Source organism: Delphinapterus leucas, chromosome 3 (assembly GCF_059928025.1).
Source record: "Delphinapterus leucas isolate spDelLeu-1000000601 "Yukka" chromosome 3, BTC_Dleu_Yukka2, whole genome shotgun sequence".
Classification (NCBI taxonomy): domain Eukaryota; kingdom Metazoa; phylum Chordata; class Mammalia; order Artiodactyla; family Monodontidae; genus Delphinapterus; species Delphinapterus leucas.
In genome coordinates this window covers 43,891,268-43,909,978 of record NC_143131.1, presented here as the reverse complement: position 1 = coordinate 43,909,978, position 18,711 = coordinate 43,891,268, and the positions used below count along the sequence as shown (strand labels likewise).

Below are 18,711 nucleotides of genomic sequence, written 5' to 3'. Positions count from 1 at the left end.
TAACCATCTTTTTGTTTTTAGATTCCATATATATGTGTTAGCATACGGTATTTGTTTTTCTCTTTCTGACTTACTTCACTCTGTATGACAGACTCTAGGTCCATCCACCTCACTACAAATAACTCAATTTCGTTTCTTTTTATGGCTGAGTAATATTCCATTGTATATATGTGCCACATCTTCTTTATCCATTCATCTGTTGATGGACACTTAGGTTGCTTCCGTGTCCTGGCTATTGTAAATAAAGCTGCAATGAACATTGTGGTACATGACTCTTTTTGAATTATGGTTTTCTCAGGGTATATGCTCAGTAGTGGGGTTGCTGGGTCATATGGTAGTTCTATTTTTAGTTTTTTAAGGAACCTTCATACTGTTCTCCACAGTGGCTGTATCAATTTACATTCCCACCAACAGTGCAGGAGGGTTCCCTTTTCTCCACACCCTCTCCAGCATTTGCTGTTTGTAGATTTTTCGATGATGGCCATTCTGACTGGTGTGAGGTGATACCTCATTGTAGTTTTTTTTTTTTTTCGGTACGCGGGCCTCTCACTGTTGTGGCCTCTCCCGTTGCGGAGCACAGACTCTGGATGTGCAGGCTCAGCGGCCATGGCTCACGGGCCTAGCCACTCTGCGGCATGTGGGATCTTCCCGGACCGGGGCACGAACCCGTGTCCCCTGCATCGGCAGGCGGACTCTCAACCACTGTGCCACCAGGGAAGCCCCTCATTGTAGTTTTGATTTGCAGTTCTCTAATTATTAGTGATGTTGAACATCTTTACATGTGTTTGTTGGCAATCTGTATATCTTTTCTGGAGAAATGTCTATTTAGGTCTTCTGCCCACTTTTGGATTGGGTTGTTTTTTTGATATTGAGCTGCAGGAGCTGCTTGTATATTCTGGAGATTAATCCTTTGTCAGTTGCTTCATTTGCAAATATTTTCTCCCATTCTGAGAGTTGTCTTTTAGTCTTGTTTATGGTTTCCTTTGCTGTGCAAAAGCTTTAAAGTTTCATTAGGTCCCATTTGCTTATTTTTGTTTCCATTTCTCTAGGAGGTGGGTCAAAAATGATCTTGCTGTGATTTATGTCATGGAGTGTTCTGCCTATGTTTTCCTTTAAGAGTTTGATAGTGTCTGGCCTTACATTTAGGTCTTTAATCCATTTTGAGTTTATTTTTGTGTATGGTGTTAGGGAGTGTTCTAATTTCACTCTTTTACATGTAACTGTCCAGTTTTCCCAGCACCACTTATTGAAGAGGCTGTCTGTTCTCCATTGTATATTCTTGCCTCCTTTATCAAATATAAGGTGACCATATGTGTGTGAGTTTATCTCTGGGCTTTCTATCCTGTTCCATTGATCTATATTTCTGTTTTTGTGCCAGTACCATACTGTCTTGATTACTGTAGCTTTGTAGTACAGTCTGAAGTCCAGGCGCCTGATTCCTCCAGCTCCATTTTTCTTTCTCAAGATTGCTTTGGCTATTCAGGGTCTTTTGTGTTTCCATACAAATTGTGAAATATTTTGTTCTAGGACACATAGCAGGCTTTGAATGAAGGTACTTTGTTCCACTAGGGCCTGACTGTTGGTGTTGTGGTAAGTTTCCAGAAAGTGCTAGAAAAGTGCACAGAATGATCTGAGAAGCTGTGAGAGTCCCTTCCCATCATCGTTAGGTATTTGGAGCTTTAGAGGACATGCTAAGGAGGCTATCAGCCCTGCTCTGGTCCCTGCTCCTGGGGTATGTGTTTGGAGGTAGCTGAGCAAAGCCCACGGCTTAAGCACATAAACCTGTCAGAGAACATAAACCACTTCACTCCCACTCTTGGGACCTGATAAGAATGGATACAAAAGAAAACTATTCTCTTGTAAATATAATTTCTAGTAAAAACTAGAAATGCAAATACTAATACAAAATGTATTATATCACTTCTTAACTGTGATAACTTTACTTTGGTGCTCTCTAGCTGAGTTGTTGAAAGAGACAAAGTGCCTGTGTTTATATTACCTCTGAACACTGCTATGTAGCTTAAATTCTCTGCCATTGCTCCTCCAAGTCAGGTCCTTGTCTGCAGCACTGCCATCACCTGGGTGCTTGTTAGAAACACAGCCTTTCAGGCCCCATCCCAGCCTATTTTGAATCAAAATCTGCATTTTTACAAGATCCCTCATGACTCAAATGCACATTTAAGTCTGAGAAATTAGACCTCAATCTTTTTCTGGTTTGCAGAGCAACAAGCTTCTTTGGTTTCCCTTTGTCTTCCACAGTAGATGTGTTTCGTGTCTCTGTGTCTACACTAGCTACTTTAACTCCACAGGCTGTTTAAGCAAATAGCTTTAAAAGTTAATTCATAGAACCTGTTGTATTTTGAACCATGTAAACTCATTCCATTATAACTGTGCTTTGAGGGAGGAGACAGAGGGATAACTCTGGAAGGGATGTTGACTGACTATCTCCCAGGCAGGACTCCATAGGGTGATATTATTTTGATAAAATCATTATGCTAGCTTCTAGTCCATTGTTTTCTAAGAATCTTCCATTGAGCGATCCAGAGCTGAAAGGACTTGAGAAGGCCAATATTATGCTGTATGAACTTATGAGAGATTGCTGTATAAGCATGCCAGTTTTTACAACCAGAAATAAAACAATTGTGCAGACCTGATGTTTCCTGTTCGTTTGACCAGAAAATTCACTCTATATGAAAACTACTTGGAGAGCTTAAGTAAGTCTCTTGTCAAGGACGAAATCAGATCAGAGCCAGTTTGTTAATTTTATAATTCTTAAGGCTTAGGAGCATGAGATATAAATATAAACATATGTGTATATATATATCTATGATATCTAAATATCCATACAGGCCCATTAACCAAACATTTAAGACAGTAGTTTGGAGAACACCCACCCTAGACAGTGGTGACCACAGATAGATTTTGGACCTTGCTAGAGTCTTTCTCTGTATATATTTGATTTCATCATCTCTCAGCTTTCTGGGGATCATCATCATTGCTTACATGTTCTGTCTATACTAAGACCATTCTCAGATTATAAATAAATCCACATTGCAAATTTCTCTGCTTAGGGGATCATATGTTAGAAAACCCACCAGTTCTCTTTTAGAAGCTCTAGGAAGGCTTCCTAAAGGAGGGGAAGACATTGATGAGGTAGAAGGTCAAGGTTAAGGGAAGCTACTGGGTCAAAAATGGGATAAAGCAGTGGACTCAGTCAACCAACTAAGGCACTGCAGAAGATACAATAAAGTGTAAGTGATGGAAGCAGCCTCACACAAGTATGAAATCAAGCTTGGAGACAAAACACCCATGAAACAAGGGAACAATTATAAGGCAGCAAACAACCAAGTGCTAAAGAAATGACATGTTGGTAAGAGCTTTGTACTACCCATGATTCTAAACAACATGTTTGTAGAAAGCTATTTTTAATATTTAGTATATAAATATGCATATATTTATATTACAGGGGATCAAGTGTAGTATAAAGCTCTTTACAGACATTATGTAACAATTCTTTGAAATATGAAGAAGTTAATAACTCACCCAGCATCACAGAACTAGTAAGTGGGACAACCAAGACTAGAGTTTAGGACTTCCAACTTCATAACCAAAATTATTTTAATGACATTAAACTATTTCTCTGTGATAGACAAATATGTTTACTTAGAAGAAAATGTGATATGTGAGATTGCTGTAGTACTCTGGTGAAGGGGTTTTATTCATCACTAGATATTTAGATTTTTTTTAAAGATTTTTTTTTAATGTGGTACATTGTTTTTTAAAAGTCTTTATTGAATTTGTTACAATACTGCTTCTGTTTTATGTTTTGATTATTTTGTTTGAGAGGCATGTGGGATCTTAGCTCCCCCACCAGGGATGGAACCTGCACCCCCTGCACTGGAAGGTGAAGTCTTAACCACTGGACCGCCAAGGAAGTCCCGACATTTAGTTTTATAAGAAATCACTGTAAGGGTCTGAAGACGGGAGGGAATGGAGAACAACAAACAAAACCTTGGCCACGTGTACTGAAGTTATGTGGAAGGGGTCAGAGCCTGCAGAGCAACAAGTCAAGCTGAGAGATGATAGTGTCTTAACGAAGGCAACCTTGATGAGGGAGATAGAAAGGAAGGGGTAGATGCTAAAGACACTCTGGAGCCCCCCAGTGGCAGGTGTTGGCAATGCAGAATAAAGGATATCTGACCTTGATTGTTTTTGCTTGGGTTGTATTGCTCCCTAGGATGAGGGGGCATTGGAAGTTAAAAAATGAGACGGTAAATATTTTGTTCTTCACGATCAATTTTAAATAATATTTAGACCCTGATTTCGAAATGTCCTGTGGACAGAATGCTGCCGTGTTGGGCTGCTGCTGGTGGGGCAGGTGGGAAGGGCAGACATTCAGAGGCTAAGGAAGAGCGGTTGGGGGGATATGCCTGAGAGCTAAGGACCATCTTTGTTACTTTTGTCTCTGCCATAAGGTTCTAGAAAGACCCTGGCATCACCAGCATGTCTTTCCTTGGAATGTCTAGGTTTTTCCCACCCACTGAATATTTGTGTGTCAGATTATTTATCACTAGATATATATTTGTTTCTGTTTTCCCAGTTGTTTCATTTTGTTACTTCCTGACCTTATTTTTAACCTCTCTAGGTTCCTTTCTATTTATTTTTTGGCCCCGGTGTCCTGAATTCCTCCCAATTTAGTGTCAATATGATGTGAACTCTAAAGGTAAACAAGGCACATTGATGTGCTTGGAGTATCAAGTCATTCATCCCTTTTCCCTTCTTTGTCTTATTTTCCTTATCTCCCTCTTCCTCTCTATTAATAAATACTTGAGTCATTTAAAACTATGCGACAGGCATTTCCTCAGCAGGAGATAGATCCTGGAACAGAAGTTTAAAAACATTGAAGATGAAATACCACAACCTACAGCAGTGTTTCCTAAGCTGTAGTTATTTGCATACTGCCTCAGTGATTTGCCCTGTCTGCATACCATTTGTTAGTTACTTAACTTTTTTTGTCCAAATCGAGTCACTTATTTTACTCAAATTAATTTTTATAAGGGAAAATTTTCTATCAACAATGAAAAATTTAAAACATTAAAAAATGCACATTAAAATACATAACTATTAAAAAATGTTCATCTGTGCCATTACAGACCATATGTCCTTAGTGGAGGGGCTGACTGAGAACAATATATTCAAATGTTACGAACAACTGCGTTCTAACTCTTTGAACGTTCTTTGTGTTGAATACAGACTTGCCTCTTCCCATGCATTGGTCCTAGTTTTGTCATAGGGAGCAACACAAAATAAGTTTTGCTTTTTTGTCATAAATTGCTTCTCTTTAAAGAAGACAGTTCCTTTTGGGTCTCCTTTCCTCTGGACTAGATACCCCAGGTGCCCTCACTCCATTCACGTGTGGCTCTTTTACTGTGTGTTCCCTGCCCTCCTATCACTGCAGTCTCTTTCCTCCAAATAAAATCAAGTTTTGAATCCTGGCTTGTCCATCTCCTTCTAAAAGAACAGTTCTGAGACTGGCCACGGTTCTCCAGATGAGTTTTGACCGGTGCAGAGATAATCAGATTTTGCTTGCTTTTCTTCTGGACACTGTTTTTCTCTTAACAAGGCCTAGAATTGTACTACTTAAAAAAAAAGTAATTGCATTATACTGTTGACTCATATTCTGGATGTGGCTGTCTAATACTGCCCATCATTTTCACTTCTTATCAGTTCTTTCCCATGTTAGGCCTGTGCTGTGAAAAAAATCTAAATGGGAAAAATGTTCACATATTCTTATTGAATTGAATTTTGCTGATTTTGGTCTTTGTCCCAGACTTTATTCTGAATCCTACTCGGTCCTTTAATATTTTAACTCTCTTCTCACCTTAGGAAAAACCATTTCGATAAATAAATTTCCATTCAAACTACTGATAACACACTCAACAGCATTAGGCCAGGACAGAACCCCTTCTGTACATCACAGGCGGATTCATTCAGGCCAACATGGATCCAGTAAGACTCGTGTGATCCAGGCCACTGGTGACAAAAGCTACTTATTTCTAGTTACTTATTCTTCCTATTGGAAAACCATGGAGAACACTTGTCTATCTAAATTTGGGGGGGAGGGCATTTTCTCACTTGTCATCATAGATCACTAATCAGTATCCATTCTGGAAGTGTCGTCAGTGTTCTGAGGTTTCATTTATCTGGTCCCAGAGACTTGAACTTATTTAAATTGCCCAGATGAATATCTATTGCTTAATTAAAACTCACTCTCCAGTTTCTGCAGAAATGTTTATTATATCCTGTCCAATTTGAAAATCATTCTTCTTAATGGAAAAGAAAGAAAGAAAATAGCTTATTTCCTTGCCTCTGGGTTCTTTCTTAAATCCCTTGTGGTTTTTTAGGATTCACTGCCTCTGAGGGAAAAGATTCATTCATTTATTCATGAGCTCCTAGATGCCCTAAATGTCTTATAATCTGAGGATAGTAAGAGAAAATACAAAGTCTCTGGTCTTAATGAATTGATAATATAGTAGAAGGACATAAAAATAATCAGAAAAGTGGAATATAAGCCATCTTAGTCTTTGTGGGCTGCTATAACAAAATACCATAGACTGGGTAGCTTATAAACAACAGAAATTTATTTCTCACAGCTCTGGAGGCTAGAAGTCTGAGGTCAGGGTCCTAGCATGGTCAGTTGAAGGCTGTTTTCTGGGCTGCAGACTTCTTCTTGTACCCTCACATGATAGAAGGGGCTTGAGAGCTCTGTGGGGCCTCTTTTATAAGGGCACTAATCCCATTCATTAGGGCTCTGCCCTCATGACCTAATCACTTCCCAAAGGCCCCACCTACTCACACCATTACCTTTAAGGGTTAGGATTTCAACATGATTTTTTTGTGGGGGGAGGAGGGACACAAACATTGAGACTACAGCATGAGCAGAGGTGCTAAAAGCACGGGGACTGAATCACTTTGTGAGTTTAAACCTTGGGTTACCCTGGTTGGTTTTGAGGTTGTGCACTGCATGCTCCAGGGGCTGCCATTCATAAAGGCAATGTTGTGTACAATTGTGTGCAGTGGTCTGAATCCTGGATCCACTACTTATCAGTGCTATATCTTCTCAAGTTATCCTTGTTCAAACCTATTAACCTTCACTTTCCGACTCTGGAGAATGGGGGATATAATTGTACCTATCTCATAGGGTTGTGATGAAGTTTAAATAAAAGCCCTCTAATACATTTATCTCAGTGCTTGGCCCTTATTGAGTGCTTGATAAATGCTGTTATTATTAATAAAATGTGACCAGGCTCTATTGGAAGCACACATAGTGAGCTATAGAAGCATAGGAGTGCTGTGTATTAGCGTCCAATGACTGATGTAACAAATTACCACAAATTTGGAGGCTTAAAACAGGACACATTTATTCTCTTACAGTTATGGAGGTTAGAGGTCCAAAATTAGTTTCCCTGGCATAAGGCAAGAAATCAGCAGGGGAGGCTTTAGGGCAGAAGCCATTCCTTGCCTTTTCCCGTTTCTGGTGAACCAGCATTTCTTGGTTGTGCATTACCCCAGTCTCTGTCTCTGTGGTCACATTTCCTTCTCCTCCTCTGTGTGTAGTCAAATCTCCCTCTGCCTCCTTCTAGAAGAACATGTTATTTCATTTAGGGGTTACCCAGATAATCCAAGATGTTCTCCCCATCTCAAGATTCTTAACTTAAACACATCTGCAAAAGCCCTTTGCCATAGAAAGTAACATTCATAGGTTCTAGGGATTAGGATATGGATATCTTACAGGGCCATTATTGTATTAGGATTTCTCTAGAGAAACAGAATGAATAGGATATATAGATATAGACAGAGATATAGTTATAGGTATAGATATAGATAAGAGGCTCATGAGGTTATGGAAGCTAAATCACACAACCCTGCCATTTGCAAGCCGGAGAACCAGGAAAGCTGGTGGTATGATTCAGTCCAAGTCCAAAGGCCTGAGAACTGGGGGACTGCTGTTGTAAGTTAAGGAGTCTGAAGATCTGTGGACCAGGAGCTCTGATGTCTGAGGCCAGGAAAAGATGGATGTCTCAGTTCACAAAGGGAGAGAATTTGCCCTTCCTTTGCCTTTTTGTTCCATTTGGGGCCCTGGTGGTTTGGATGGTGCCCACCCATATTTGTGAAGGTGGATCTCTTTACTCAGTCTACTGAATCAAATGCTTCCAGAAACACCCTCACAGACACATCCAGAAATTACATTTTATGAGCTATCTGGGCATCTCTTAGCTCAATCAAGTTGATGCATAATATTAACCATCACAATTATATAGCCCACCACAGGCTGCCCAACCCAGTTTAGAATGGGGAGGAAAGGAATGTCAGAGACACTTTCCTGAAGGAGTTGGTGGCTGACCCCAGCCATGAGGGTGGGCTAGAGAACTGCTGAAGAGCATCCCAGGTGGGGAAACCGTATGGAGAGAGTGACAGTGGACAAGCCAGAGAAACATGGCTCATTGTCAGTTCAGTGTGAAATTTTTAAATCATTTTTCTTAGCTGACATATCAAATTCTTTATTTTCCCTCTTTTAAACTCAGGATTATTTTGTTTTTAAATGTATATTTAAATTTGGGACTCCAGGAAAACCTTGATCAAGAGTATCATGTTTGTTGCAAGTTAAATATATCTTCAAATATGGTGGCTGCTCCCTTTCTTGCTGCCTAGAAGGGTGAGGGCTGCTTCGCTGGTGTTTGCAGAGGTTGCAGACCTAGCCCAGCCCACAGCCTGAATGGGGCCCACAGACATGCTTTGCTTAATCCCACGCGTTTTAAAATTTTTGAATCACTTGAAAACTTTGAAAAGTAGGGAAATTGATAGGAAAAGTCTCAATTTATAACTTCTGTTAAAACATGGGACAACGTACCCCTCTATCTTTCTTGCTGAAACACGAGCATTCCGATCAGAGACAGAGTCCCACCACCCAGTCTCCTTCTGACTGGGGCTGAGTCTCTCCAGTCTTTGAGCTGGATCTGTGGTTTCCTTGTCTGAGAGAAACCAAGAAGTAGGAGATGAAAGTCTGATTGGGCCACATTTCTCCCTCCAGGCCCACTTCTGCCAGCTCCTTCCCTGCTGCTCCCTTGTCTGGGCTTCTGACGATGAGACGCCAGATTTACGTTTCCAGGGCTCTATCTTTCCCGCTTTTCAGCTTTTCCTGTTCCTACTCAAAAACAAGAACAAGGTTAGAACAATCGAAGGGCAAAAAAATTGACCCCAGACAACACTGTTCACAACAGCAAAGGCCTCGGGCTCCTGGCTTCTCTTTGTCTGGAGAAGGTGCCCTTTTTGGTGCAGTTTCTGGAGGAAAACAGAGCAGCAGTAGGGGAGAGATCTCCACCCACCAGCTGGAGTGGCTGCAGGCGACCAGGTGATCACCTTACACACACTTACTAAAAAACCTAAACAAAACCAATATTCACTGCCTTAATGTTCTGGCATATTTCCTTCCTATCTTTCATTTATAGATAGGAAGTAAGACCACATTGGAATACTCTTTTATGGTGTCCATTTTTCACTTGGTAGTTATAGTATAAGCATTTTTGTGTTTTATTGAATTTAATCCTATCTTTAAAGATTTTTAAATTGAGGTGAAATCATAAAAATTAAAAAACATGAAATTAAACATAAAATTAAACATTTTCAAGTGAAAAATTCAATGGCCTTTAGTACATTCACAGTGTTGTACAACCACCACCTCTATCTCATTCCAAAATATTTTCATCATCCCAAAAGAAGACTCAAAAAAAAAAAAAAAGACTCCGTACCCATTAGGCAGTTTCTCCCCATTCCCTCCTTCCCCCAATCCATAGAAACTACTGATCTGTGTTCTGTCTCTATGGAGTTACCTATTCTGATATTTCATATACATGGAATTATACAATATGTGACTTTTTTTGCGTCTGCTTCTTTTACTTTTCATAATATTTTCAAGGTTTATCCACATTATAGCATTTTATTAGTACTTCATTCCTTTTTATAGCTGAGTAATATTCATATACATATTGTTATACAGGCATATATATACTCCATTGCACACATACATTCCCCCCTCAATTTGTTTATCCATTTCCACCTCTGGCTATTATAAATAATGCTGCTGTGAACATCTGTGTACCTGTAGTTGAGTACCTGTTTTTATTTCTTTGGGGTATATACCTAAGAGTTGAATTGCTGGTCATATGGTAATTCGAGGTTTAAATTTTTTTTTTTTTTTTGCGGTACGCGGGCCTCTCACTGTTGTGGCCTCTCCCATTGCGGAGCACAAGCTCCGGACATGCAGGCTCAGCGGCCATGGCTCACGGGCCCAGCTGCTCTGTGGCATGTGGGATCTTCCCGGACCAGGGCACGAACCCGTGTCCCCTGCATCGGCAGGCGGACTCTCAACCACTGCGCCACCAGGGAAGCCCGAGGTTTAAATTTTTGAGGAACTGCCAAACTTTTTCCACAGCAGCTGCACCATTTTGCATTCTCATAAGCAATGTACAGAGGTTCTAATTTCTCCACATCCTCACCAATAGTTGTTATAGATAGGTCGACTGATTGAGTATAGCCATCTTAGTGGGTATGAAGTGGTGCTTCATTGTGGTTTTGATTTCATTTCCCTAATTTCTAATGGCTGCAGAGTATTCCCTTTTATGGATGCCACATAACCTAGTCAATTCTCCACTGGTAAACACTGAGTCCCTCTCATCTTTTTGCCCTTACATATATTCTCCAGTACCCACCCTCACATTCTCAGTTGAAAGCATGGACTGTGGAGTCAGACAGATGAGTTTAGGGTATAGCATCTCCATTTACTCCTAGTGTGGTCTTAGGCAATTCACTTAACTTCTAAATCTCAGTTTCTTCATTGTAAAATGGGAATAAGTAACAGACCTGCTTCACCAAGTGTTTCAGAGGATTAAATATGAATGTGCATAAAGCCATTAACATATGGGTTTGTACGTGGTAAGAAATCAATAGATGCTGGAATCTTTGATTTCTTCCTTAAATTCTTAGAGGTGACATTGCTGGGTCAGTACAGATTAGGCACATATTTGAGGGTTTTTGACACACGTTGCCAAATTGTCCTTTCCAGATACTAATTGACATTCCACCAGCACTGTATGCCAGTGTTTGTTTCTAGAACCTTCAACACTGGGAATTGTCATTTAAAAAATCATTGCTAACATCTCATTATTGTTTTAAATTTGCATTTTTGATTATTAATGAGCTTGAATATATTTGGGGCATTTATATCTCTTTAATGTATTGTCTTTTTATGTCCCATGCTCACTTTTCTCTTGGGATGATAAACTTGTCTAAATTTCTATAAGAGCCCTTTATACAAAGATATTAACCTAACATGCCTGTCATTTTGTTAAAAAATAATTCATTTTCAGTTTGTCATTTGCATTTTAATTTCACATAACTACATGGCATGGCTCACCACTAAAGGATCTGTAAATACCAAACTCTTGGTGTTTCTCAGAGGGGATGGACAGAAGTTGAGCAAGTTAGGCCTCAGTTTTCCCATCTGAAAAATGGGATTGGACTAGAAAATTGCTATTTATTTCCAGACTTTATGATATTTTATGCTTTTATGAAATTTTATGATTTTATATTAACATCTTCTATGATCAGTATATAGTGTTATTCAACTTAATATTTTATATTTGTATGTAATAGTAATAAGCGTAAACATAATTACTCCTGAAACTGCTTTGGTATGTCTTCAGACCCTTGAGCAGAGGCTCTAAGTGTGAGATATATATATATATAAGTTGTTTATAATTCTCTTTTAAGGAATTTTAACTTTTGTATCATTGAGGCTACTATAAATCATGTATCTGTTTGTTGTTAAATAGGTATTTGATGCAGTTAATCCAACATACTCTAACTTCAAGAGCAACTTTGCGAAGAGGCTATCGGCTGAAGTTCCTGTTGCCAGTAGCCCAATTACCACAAGATGGCGGCAAAGCCAAACCAGGGATGTGGCAGCCCATTCCTTTGGGGGAGAGCATTCAACAGCTGACCTCCCAGAAACTGTGCTGAAGATAACTCCTGAGAAAGAGACCTTGATTCCAGGTGAGGTAATAAAAATGCCACAGGCCAGTTTTGAAATCTTAAAAAAAAGATGTATTCCTGAGAGAATCTTTGTCTTACAGAAATATCTGATGTAACATTTAGTCAACTGCTTTTCTCTTTTTCTCCCTTTGAATAAGAAATTTCCAGGGGCAGTGGGAAGGGGAGGCCTGAAACAAAACCAGAAGAAAGTATGTTGTATTTTAAGTGTGTCTCTGAGATTTGCATTGGTAGATTATTGCTTTTGTAAAGACTTTACGTATGTATAAATATGTGTATACATACATATGTATACACACAAATATGTTTCTCTTATGTTTTGTGAAGTATAGAGTTTTTGATGACTCTGGTAAGATTCCTTGTCTACAACAGTCAGGAAAAAGATGTATTAGTAATGAAATAATTAGGTATGAAATAGGAGAAGAAAAAGATGAAAACAGGAGAGGATGAGTGGAAGAGAAAGAAAAGGAAGGAAGAGGAGAGACATGGAGAGTAGAGAGGAGACAGAGAGAGAGAGAGGAGGAATAAGAAGAAGAAAGAAGAGAAGAGATGAGGGGAGTAGAGGGAAACAAGAAGAGAGGGAAAGAGGGAAGAGGGAAGCAAAGAGAAGGAAAGATGAGAGTGGGACAGTCTAATGCCTGCCTGGGACAGAGATGGGGAATGGGCAGCAAAGCTGTGATCTGGTGGGCAGGGATCCAGGATTAACCTGTCAAAGCTTTGAAACATAAGCCCTCCTTCTAAAATATGTCTCATTAGCACAACTTTAAAAAAAATTTTCCCAGCTTTATTGAGATTTATTTATTTTGGCTGTGCTGGGTCTTTGTTGTGGCATGGGTTGTGGCATGTGGACTCTTAGTTGTGGCATGCATGCAGGATCTAGTTCCCGGACCAGGGATCAAACCCGGGCCCCCTGCATTGGGAGTGCTGAGTCTCACCCACTGGACCACCAGGGAAGTCCCAGTTGAGAAATAATTGACATATAATACTGTGTGGGTTTAAGGTGTATGACATGATGACACAATGCACTTATGTATTGCAAAATGATTACCACAACAGAGTTAGTTAACATTGCCATCACGTCACATAATTACCATTTTTTTGTGGTGAGAACATTTAAGATCTATTCTCTTAACAGTTTTCAAGTGTATAATACAGTATTGTTAACAATAATCATCATGTTATACATTAGATCCCCAGAGTTTATTCATTTTCTAATGGGAAATTTGTGCCCTTTGACTGATACCTCCCCATTTTCCCCACCCGCTAGCCCCTGGCAACCACCATTCTACTCTCTCTTTCTCTGAGTACGGCTTTTTTAGACTCCAGGTATAAGTGATATCGTACAGTATTTGTCTTTCTCTGTCTGACTATTTCACTTAGCATAATGCCTTCAGGGTCTATCCATGTTGTTGAAAATGGCAGGATTTCCTTCTTTCTCATGGCTGAATAATATTTCATTGTATGTTTATGTATTCCATTTTCTTTGTCCATCCGTTGATGAACACTTGGGTTGTTTCCATATCTTGGCTACTGTGGATATCTCTTCAAGATGCTATTTTCATTTCCTTTGGATAAATACCCAGAAGTGGAATTGCTGGATCATTGCTGGTAGTTCTATTTTTACGTTTTTGAGGAACCTCCATACTGTTTTCCATAGTGACTGCATGAATTTACATTCCCACCAATAGGAGCACAACCTTTTTTATTCCCATCCTTCAGAAGCAAAACTTGACACTTAGTGATTTAATTTCTGTTCTTCCTTTTTAAAATCCTAGGCAATGTAATTCATTGTCTTATCAGCATGTTTAAGACAAATGGTAACTTACTGCCACTCTTTTCTCAATGACATTAGACACAGTGAGGCACCATAGTCCTGCAGATGGAAAGGGAGCTCAAATCATTTTTTTTTTTTGATAGGTAAGAAGTGGATTTATTTAGAGAGAAACACACTCCACAGACAGAGTGTGGGCCATCTCAGAGGTGAGAAAGGCCTCAAATCATTTTTAAACCAATGAAATTTTCCTGTAATAGTAAGTATCAACACAGAAAATAGCTGATTGAAACAGTAGGAGATAAAGGGTTGTAAGAAAGGTCATTCTTATGGCTATCTTCTGAAAGATGTTTTAATTGAGGGGTGATTTTAATGCTAATTGTATCAGAGGAATTTCTGGCTAAAATTAAGGGCTCCCTTTTCCTTCATAGTTCCTTAATTAATTAATTATTTTCAAATAAAGCATTGCATGAGAAATTCAGAATTATAAGAGAGATTATCAGTCAAAATAATTTTACAAGAAAGTATATTTCATTTTCTATTAAGTTAATACTGCATATTAATCAGAAACATTGGTTTCTCAGTGTTTTGCTGGTGGGGTTTCTTTCTTTTTGTTCCAGAAGGGTGAACACTGAAGACCCTCCCATCCTAAAAGGGATGTTTGCAGAGAGGTTCATTTGCAGTCATGCTCTGTGAACAAAACCTGAGAGGTCCTGGATTCCTTAGGCTGGTGGACCTGACCTCTTTGTTGATAACTGGGGTGATTGTCAGTACTAGCATCCAACTGTAACGTTTTATTTCTCATTTGAGGTTCAGAGAGACGGCTTTTTCTCCTCTTTACTTGTCTACAAATAGGACAAAACAAGGATGCATAATTTTGCGAGACAAAGAGTAAGATCTAAAACGTTGCAGAAGGGGCTTCCCTGGTGGCACAGTGGTTGAGAATCCGCCTGCCAATGCAGGGGACACGGGTTCAATCCCTGGTCCGGGAAGATCCCACATGCCGCGGGGCAACTAAGCCTGTGCTCCACAACTACTGAGCCCGCAAGCCACAAGTACTGAGCCTGTGTGCTGCAACTACTGAAGCCCACGTGCCTAGAGCCCGTGCTCCACAGCAAGGGAAGCCACTGCAATGAGAAGTCCATGCACCGCAATGAAGAGTAACCCCCCCTTGCCACAACTAGAGAAAGCCCGCGCGCAGCAACGAAGACCCAGCACAGCTAAAAATAAATAAATAAATAAAATACATCAAAATAAAAAAGCCTTTAAAACAAATAAAACTTTGCAGAACATTTCATGTTTTCATCCCTCTTTCCTCCTTGAAATTAGATTTTGGATTCCTCCTTCCTCTTAGACTTTGGATAGCCCAGAAATTGAGGTGTTGGGCTCTAGGAACATTAGTGACAGTTTATCTAGCACACATTTGTCCAAATGAAGAAGGGATTGTCATATCGCAAAAGGCCAAGTTACATAATCTAGTGTCCCTTGGTTCCGCTGATGAACAAGTGATATAGCAAATATTTAGCTTTAGAAGATGACTTGTCAAAGTTTTCAGTGCAGTTAAGTATGGTAAAGGGCTTTCTCAGTTGTGAGAAGAGAATAGAAATGGACAATAACAATGCAAATAACATTGACTCTTCCATGACTGTAACTTAGGAAGTATTTTACTAAGGTCATCTCAAACTAGCTTTACATCTTTGTGCAATAGGAAGAGGGAGAGGCAAAGTGATTTGCTTATGATCATGTAGTGAACATCAATGATTGGAAGGCAAGCATCCCATAGTGATTTCCTGGCAGGATGATCACAGCCTGGGCAAACCAGGTACGCTTCGCTCCATCATTTTAAACTATTGAACTGTTTGTATCCATTCTTCAAATCTGCAAATGTGTCCTTTCCAGGCAGACATAAAGCATTTCTGCTGCTGCTGCTGTTGGGGTCAGGTCTTTAATCTTAGCATTTCCTCCTGGTTTTGGAAGCCATTGAGGCACTTTCTTACCCAGCGTTCACTTATGAACCCAGTGCTCTGCATAGGCCCTGTGCCGCCCTCTCCACCCCACCCCACCCAGGATTTTGCAGAGACCAGGGCCTGTATCTTCACATTCTGTTCTATGGTACATGCCAAGGGCTGACCTCCAACCAAAGGTTTAAAAGATTATATTGTTTTAAAAACCAAATTCAAAGTTAAATGTTTTTCTGGCAGGATCCTACAAAGAGCCACCGAAGACCCCCAACAAAGGAAGTTTTGAAACAAATAGCTCTGCTCTCCATTTTTGCAAGGCACCTCATGCACTGGATGGAGGCAAGAGGAAAACTGTTGCCTCAAAAGGCCAGGTAGGTAAAGAGGGAAAACTGAAGATCTCACATCTTGAGAAGCTCAGACAACTGAGTCCCAAATGTGAGGTAAGAGCTGGCTTAGCTGCTATGACAAATCAGTAAGAAAATGATGGGTTCCTAATAGAAAAAAATGAGTCTGTGAAGGACATGAAAAGAGGCATTTCCAAAAAGAAATAGAATACCTGGCAAATACACAAAAAAGTGTTTAATTAGCATCAGTCAAAAAAGTGAAAATGAGACTAACCATCAACAAGGTAAAGACTAAAAATAGAATAAAATTATACGTACTATGGTATGTTTCCTCTCAGCCCAAAGGTCTCTTGTACGGTCATTTCCCAACTATTTGGAAAGTATGTGGTGACTTGGTCTGCCCTTTGAGGTGTCTCAGGATCAGTTTGACTCTTCGTCTATAAGATGGTCTTTTAAATATTTCCCCTATGTCTTTGTTGTTTTTTAGTTTCTCTACTAAGTTAATTTAATTCCTTTAAGTATCTTATTTATTATGGTTTTAAGATCATAGGAGTCTGCCCTAAATCCTTTGTGCACATTAAACATCAGTAGCATGTTTTTAGATTTATCAAATCGCATGAAGAGCCTCTGAAGAAATCAATGTTTCATTTAGAAAACTTTGAACTAGGAATGTCATAAATTCTCAATTTAGGCAAAGCTACTCATTGAGTGTGTGCTTCCTGTGTTTGGCATATACATCTTGCTGGAGGAACAATAAAATATTGTGAATGTAAATTTTAATTATTTGAACTCATATGCAGTTGGAAACAAATGTTATTAGAGCAGGTCTTTTGCTGGGTGCTTATTGTTGGGTAAGGGTTTGGGGTGGGTGGATGGCCAAGGGGTTCTACTGAGGTAACTATGGGCGCTGTTGAGCTCATGCCCAGGCCCGGCTATTAACACACCTGTCCTTTCCACCCTCTAGTGCTGTTTGGAGTTTTTACTGCCCTGGCCATCACGACTTCCCTTTTCCTTCCCCTTGTGCTGTCTGGTAACTCGTGGCAGCAAAGTTGGTGGCTCTGTCTGTGGGGTCACAATGGTGTTGGCAAGTTACTATTGTTATAGCAATTGTTATCCAGGCAGAACATCATCCCAGCATCACTGAAGAACCTGGGCAGGGAATAATGGAAGCCTTTTTACTACTTTATGTAGAGCATTTGTTGTCACGACTAATTGGAAGTCAAACATCAGCAAGAACGTTGCAGATATAAAGTGAGGTCTTTTACCTCGACAGTAAACATGTGTCTTCATGTAGTCCTTAGAGATCACCTGGGGGGTGTTTCTGCAATGAGACCTGCCTAACTCTAGAGATTTCAGAATTCTCATATCCAGTCGGCTCTATGCCAAGTTGCTCATTAAAGTATTGGGTTGGCCCAAAAGTTCGTTTGGGTTTTTCCACAAGATCTTACAGGAAAACCCGAATGAACTTCTTGGCCAACCCAATAATAAGTGGCTCTCACCTAGGGAAGAGTATCCCCGGGTATACTGAGCAGAAGCACACTGTCTGGGCAATGCCTTGGTCAGCTTTGAGGTAACTATGGGATTCTGAAGAAGTGAATCTGTGAAGAGTTACATTGAGCTATTGACCAGCAGGTCATTGTAGGAATGTTATTTTATACCACTGCTTCTCAAACGGGGGCTACTTTGCTCCCCAGGGGACATTTGACAAAGTCTGAAAACATCTTTTTTTTTTTGTGGTACGTGGGCCTCTCACTGTTGTGGCCTCTCCCGTTGCGGAGCACAGGCTCCGGACGCGCAGGCTCAGCGGCCATGGCTCACGGGCCCAGCTGCTCCGCGGCACGTGGGATCTTCCCGGACCGGGGCACGAACCCGTGTCCCCTGTATCAGCAGGCGGACTCTTAACCACTGCGCCACCAGGGAAGCCCTGAAGACATTTTTGATTATCACAACCAGGGATAGGTATCTAGTAGACCACAATAATGCATTACCTGCCAATAGTTCTGAAGTTGTGAAGCCCTGCTTTATAATTAATTGTTTTACTTTGAATACCTAAAAATCCATGATTCATTGACTGGCAATGCCTATTATGTGATACAATATCTGGGAAGAAACCCAAAATATCAAAATGATGCTCAGCAGAGAGACTTCTGTCTGAATTATGGTGATCCAGTGATTAAATGTATTGTTGTGAAAGAGATAGAGAATCTTCTCTGTTTTAACTATTTACTATTGTATTTCTAGAATAAGTACTTTTCTTTCCCTTTTTACTAATTTGCCCATCTGTTTTTGATTGGAGTTGGAAGTAAGAACATCAGGAGTGCTCTTTATATACTGGCCCAGAGAGATAGCAATCAGAGTTTTGTGCTCATGGAAATTTAGGCAATTTACTTAAGCTGTCTCTGACTTGATATTCCCAGTTCTCATGGGTAAAGGTGTTAGTGGAAAAGGACCTTTAAGATAAGAAGTTTAATCCTAACATATTACAGATGAGGAAAATTGAGGTCCAGAGAAAATCTCAGTAACAGAC

At 40.0% G+C, this 18,711-nt stretch overlaps 1 protein-coding gene across 1 annotated transcript in view; it reads left to right on the top strand.

The window, feature by feature from the left end:
- Window positions 1–18,711, top strand: part of CDC20B (cell division cycle 20B) — a 64,063-nt gene that overhangs the window by 13,392 nt on the left and 31,960 nt on the right. Inside the window, exons 3-4 of the mRNA XM_022551541.2 lie at window positions 11,892–12,111; window positions 16,081–16,211. Of these exons, the coding sequence (XP_022407249.2) occupies window positions 11,892–12,111; window positions 16,081–16,211 (351 nt within the window). The remainder of the gene's footprint in view (window positions 1–11,891; window positions 12,112–16,080; window positions 16,212–18,711) is intronic.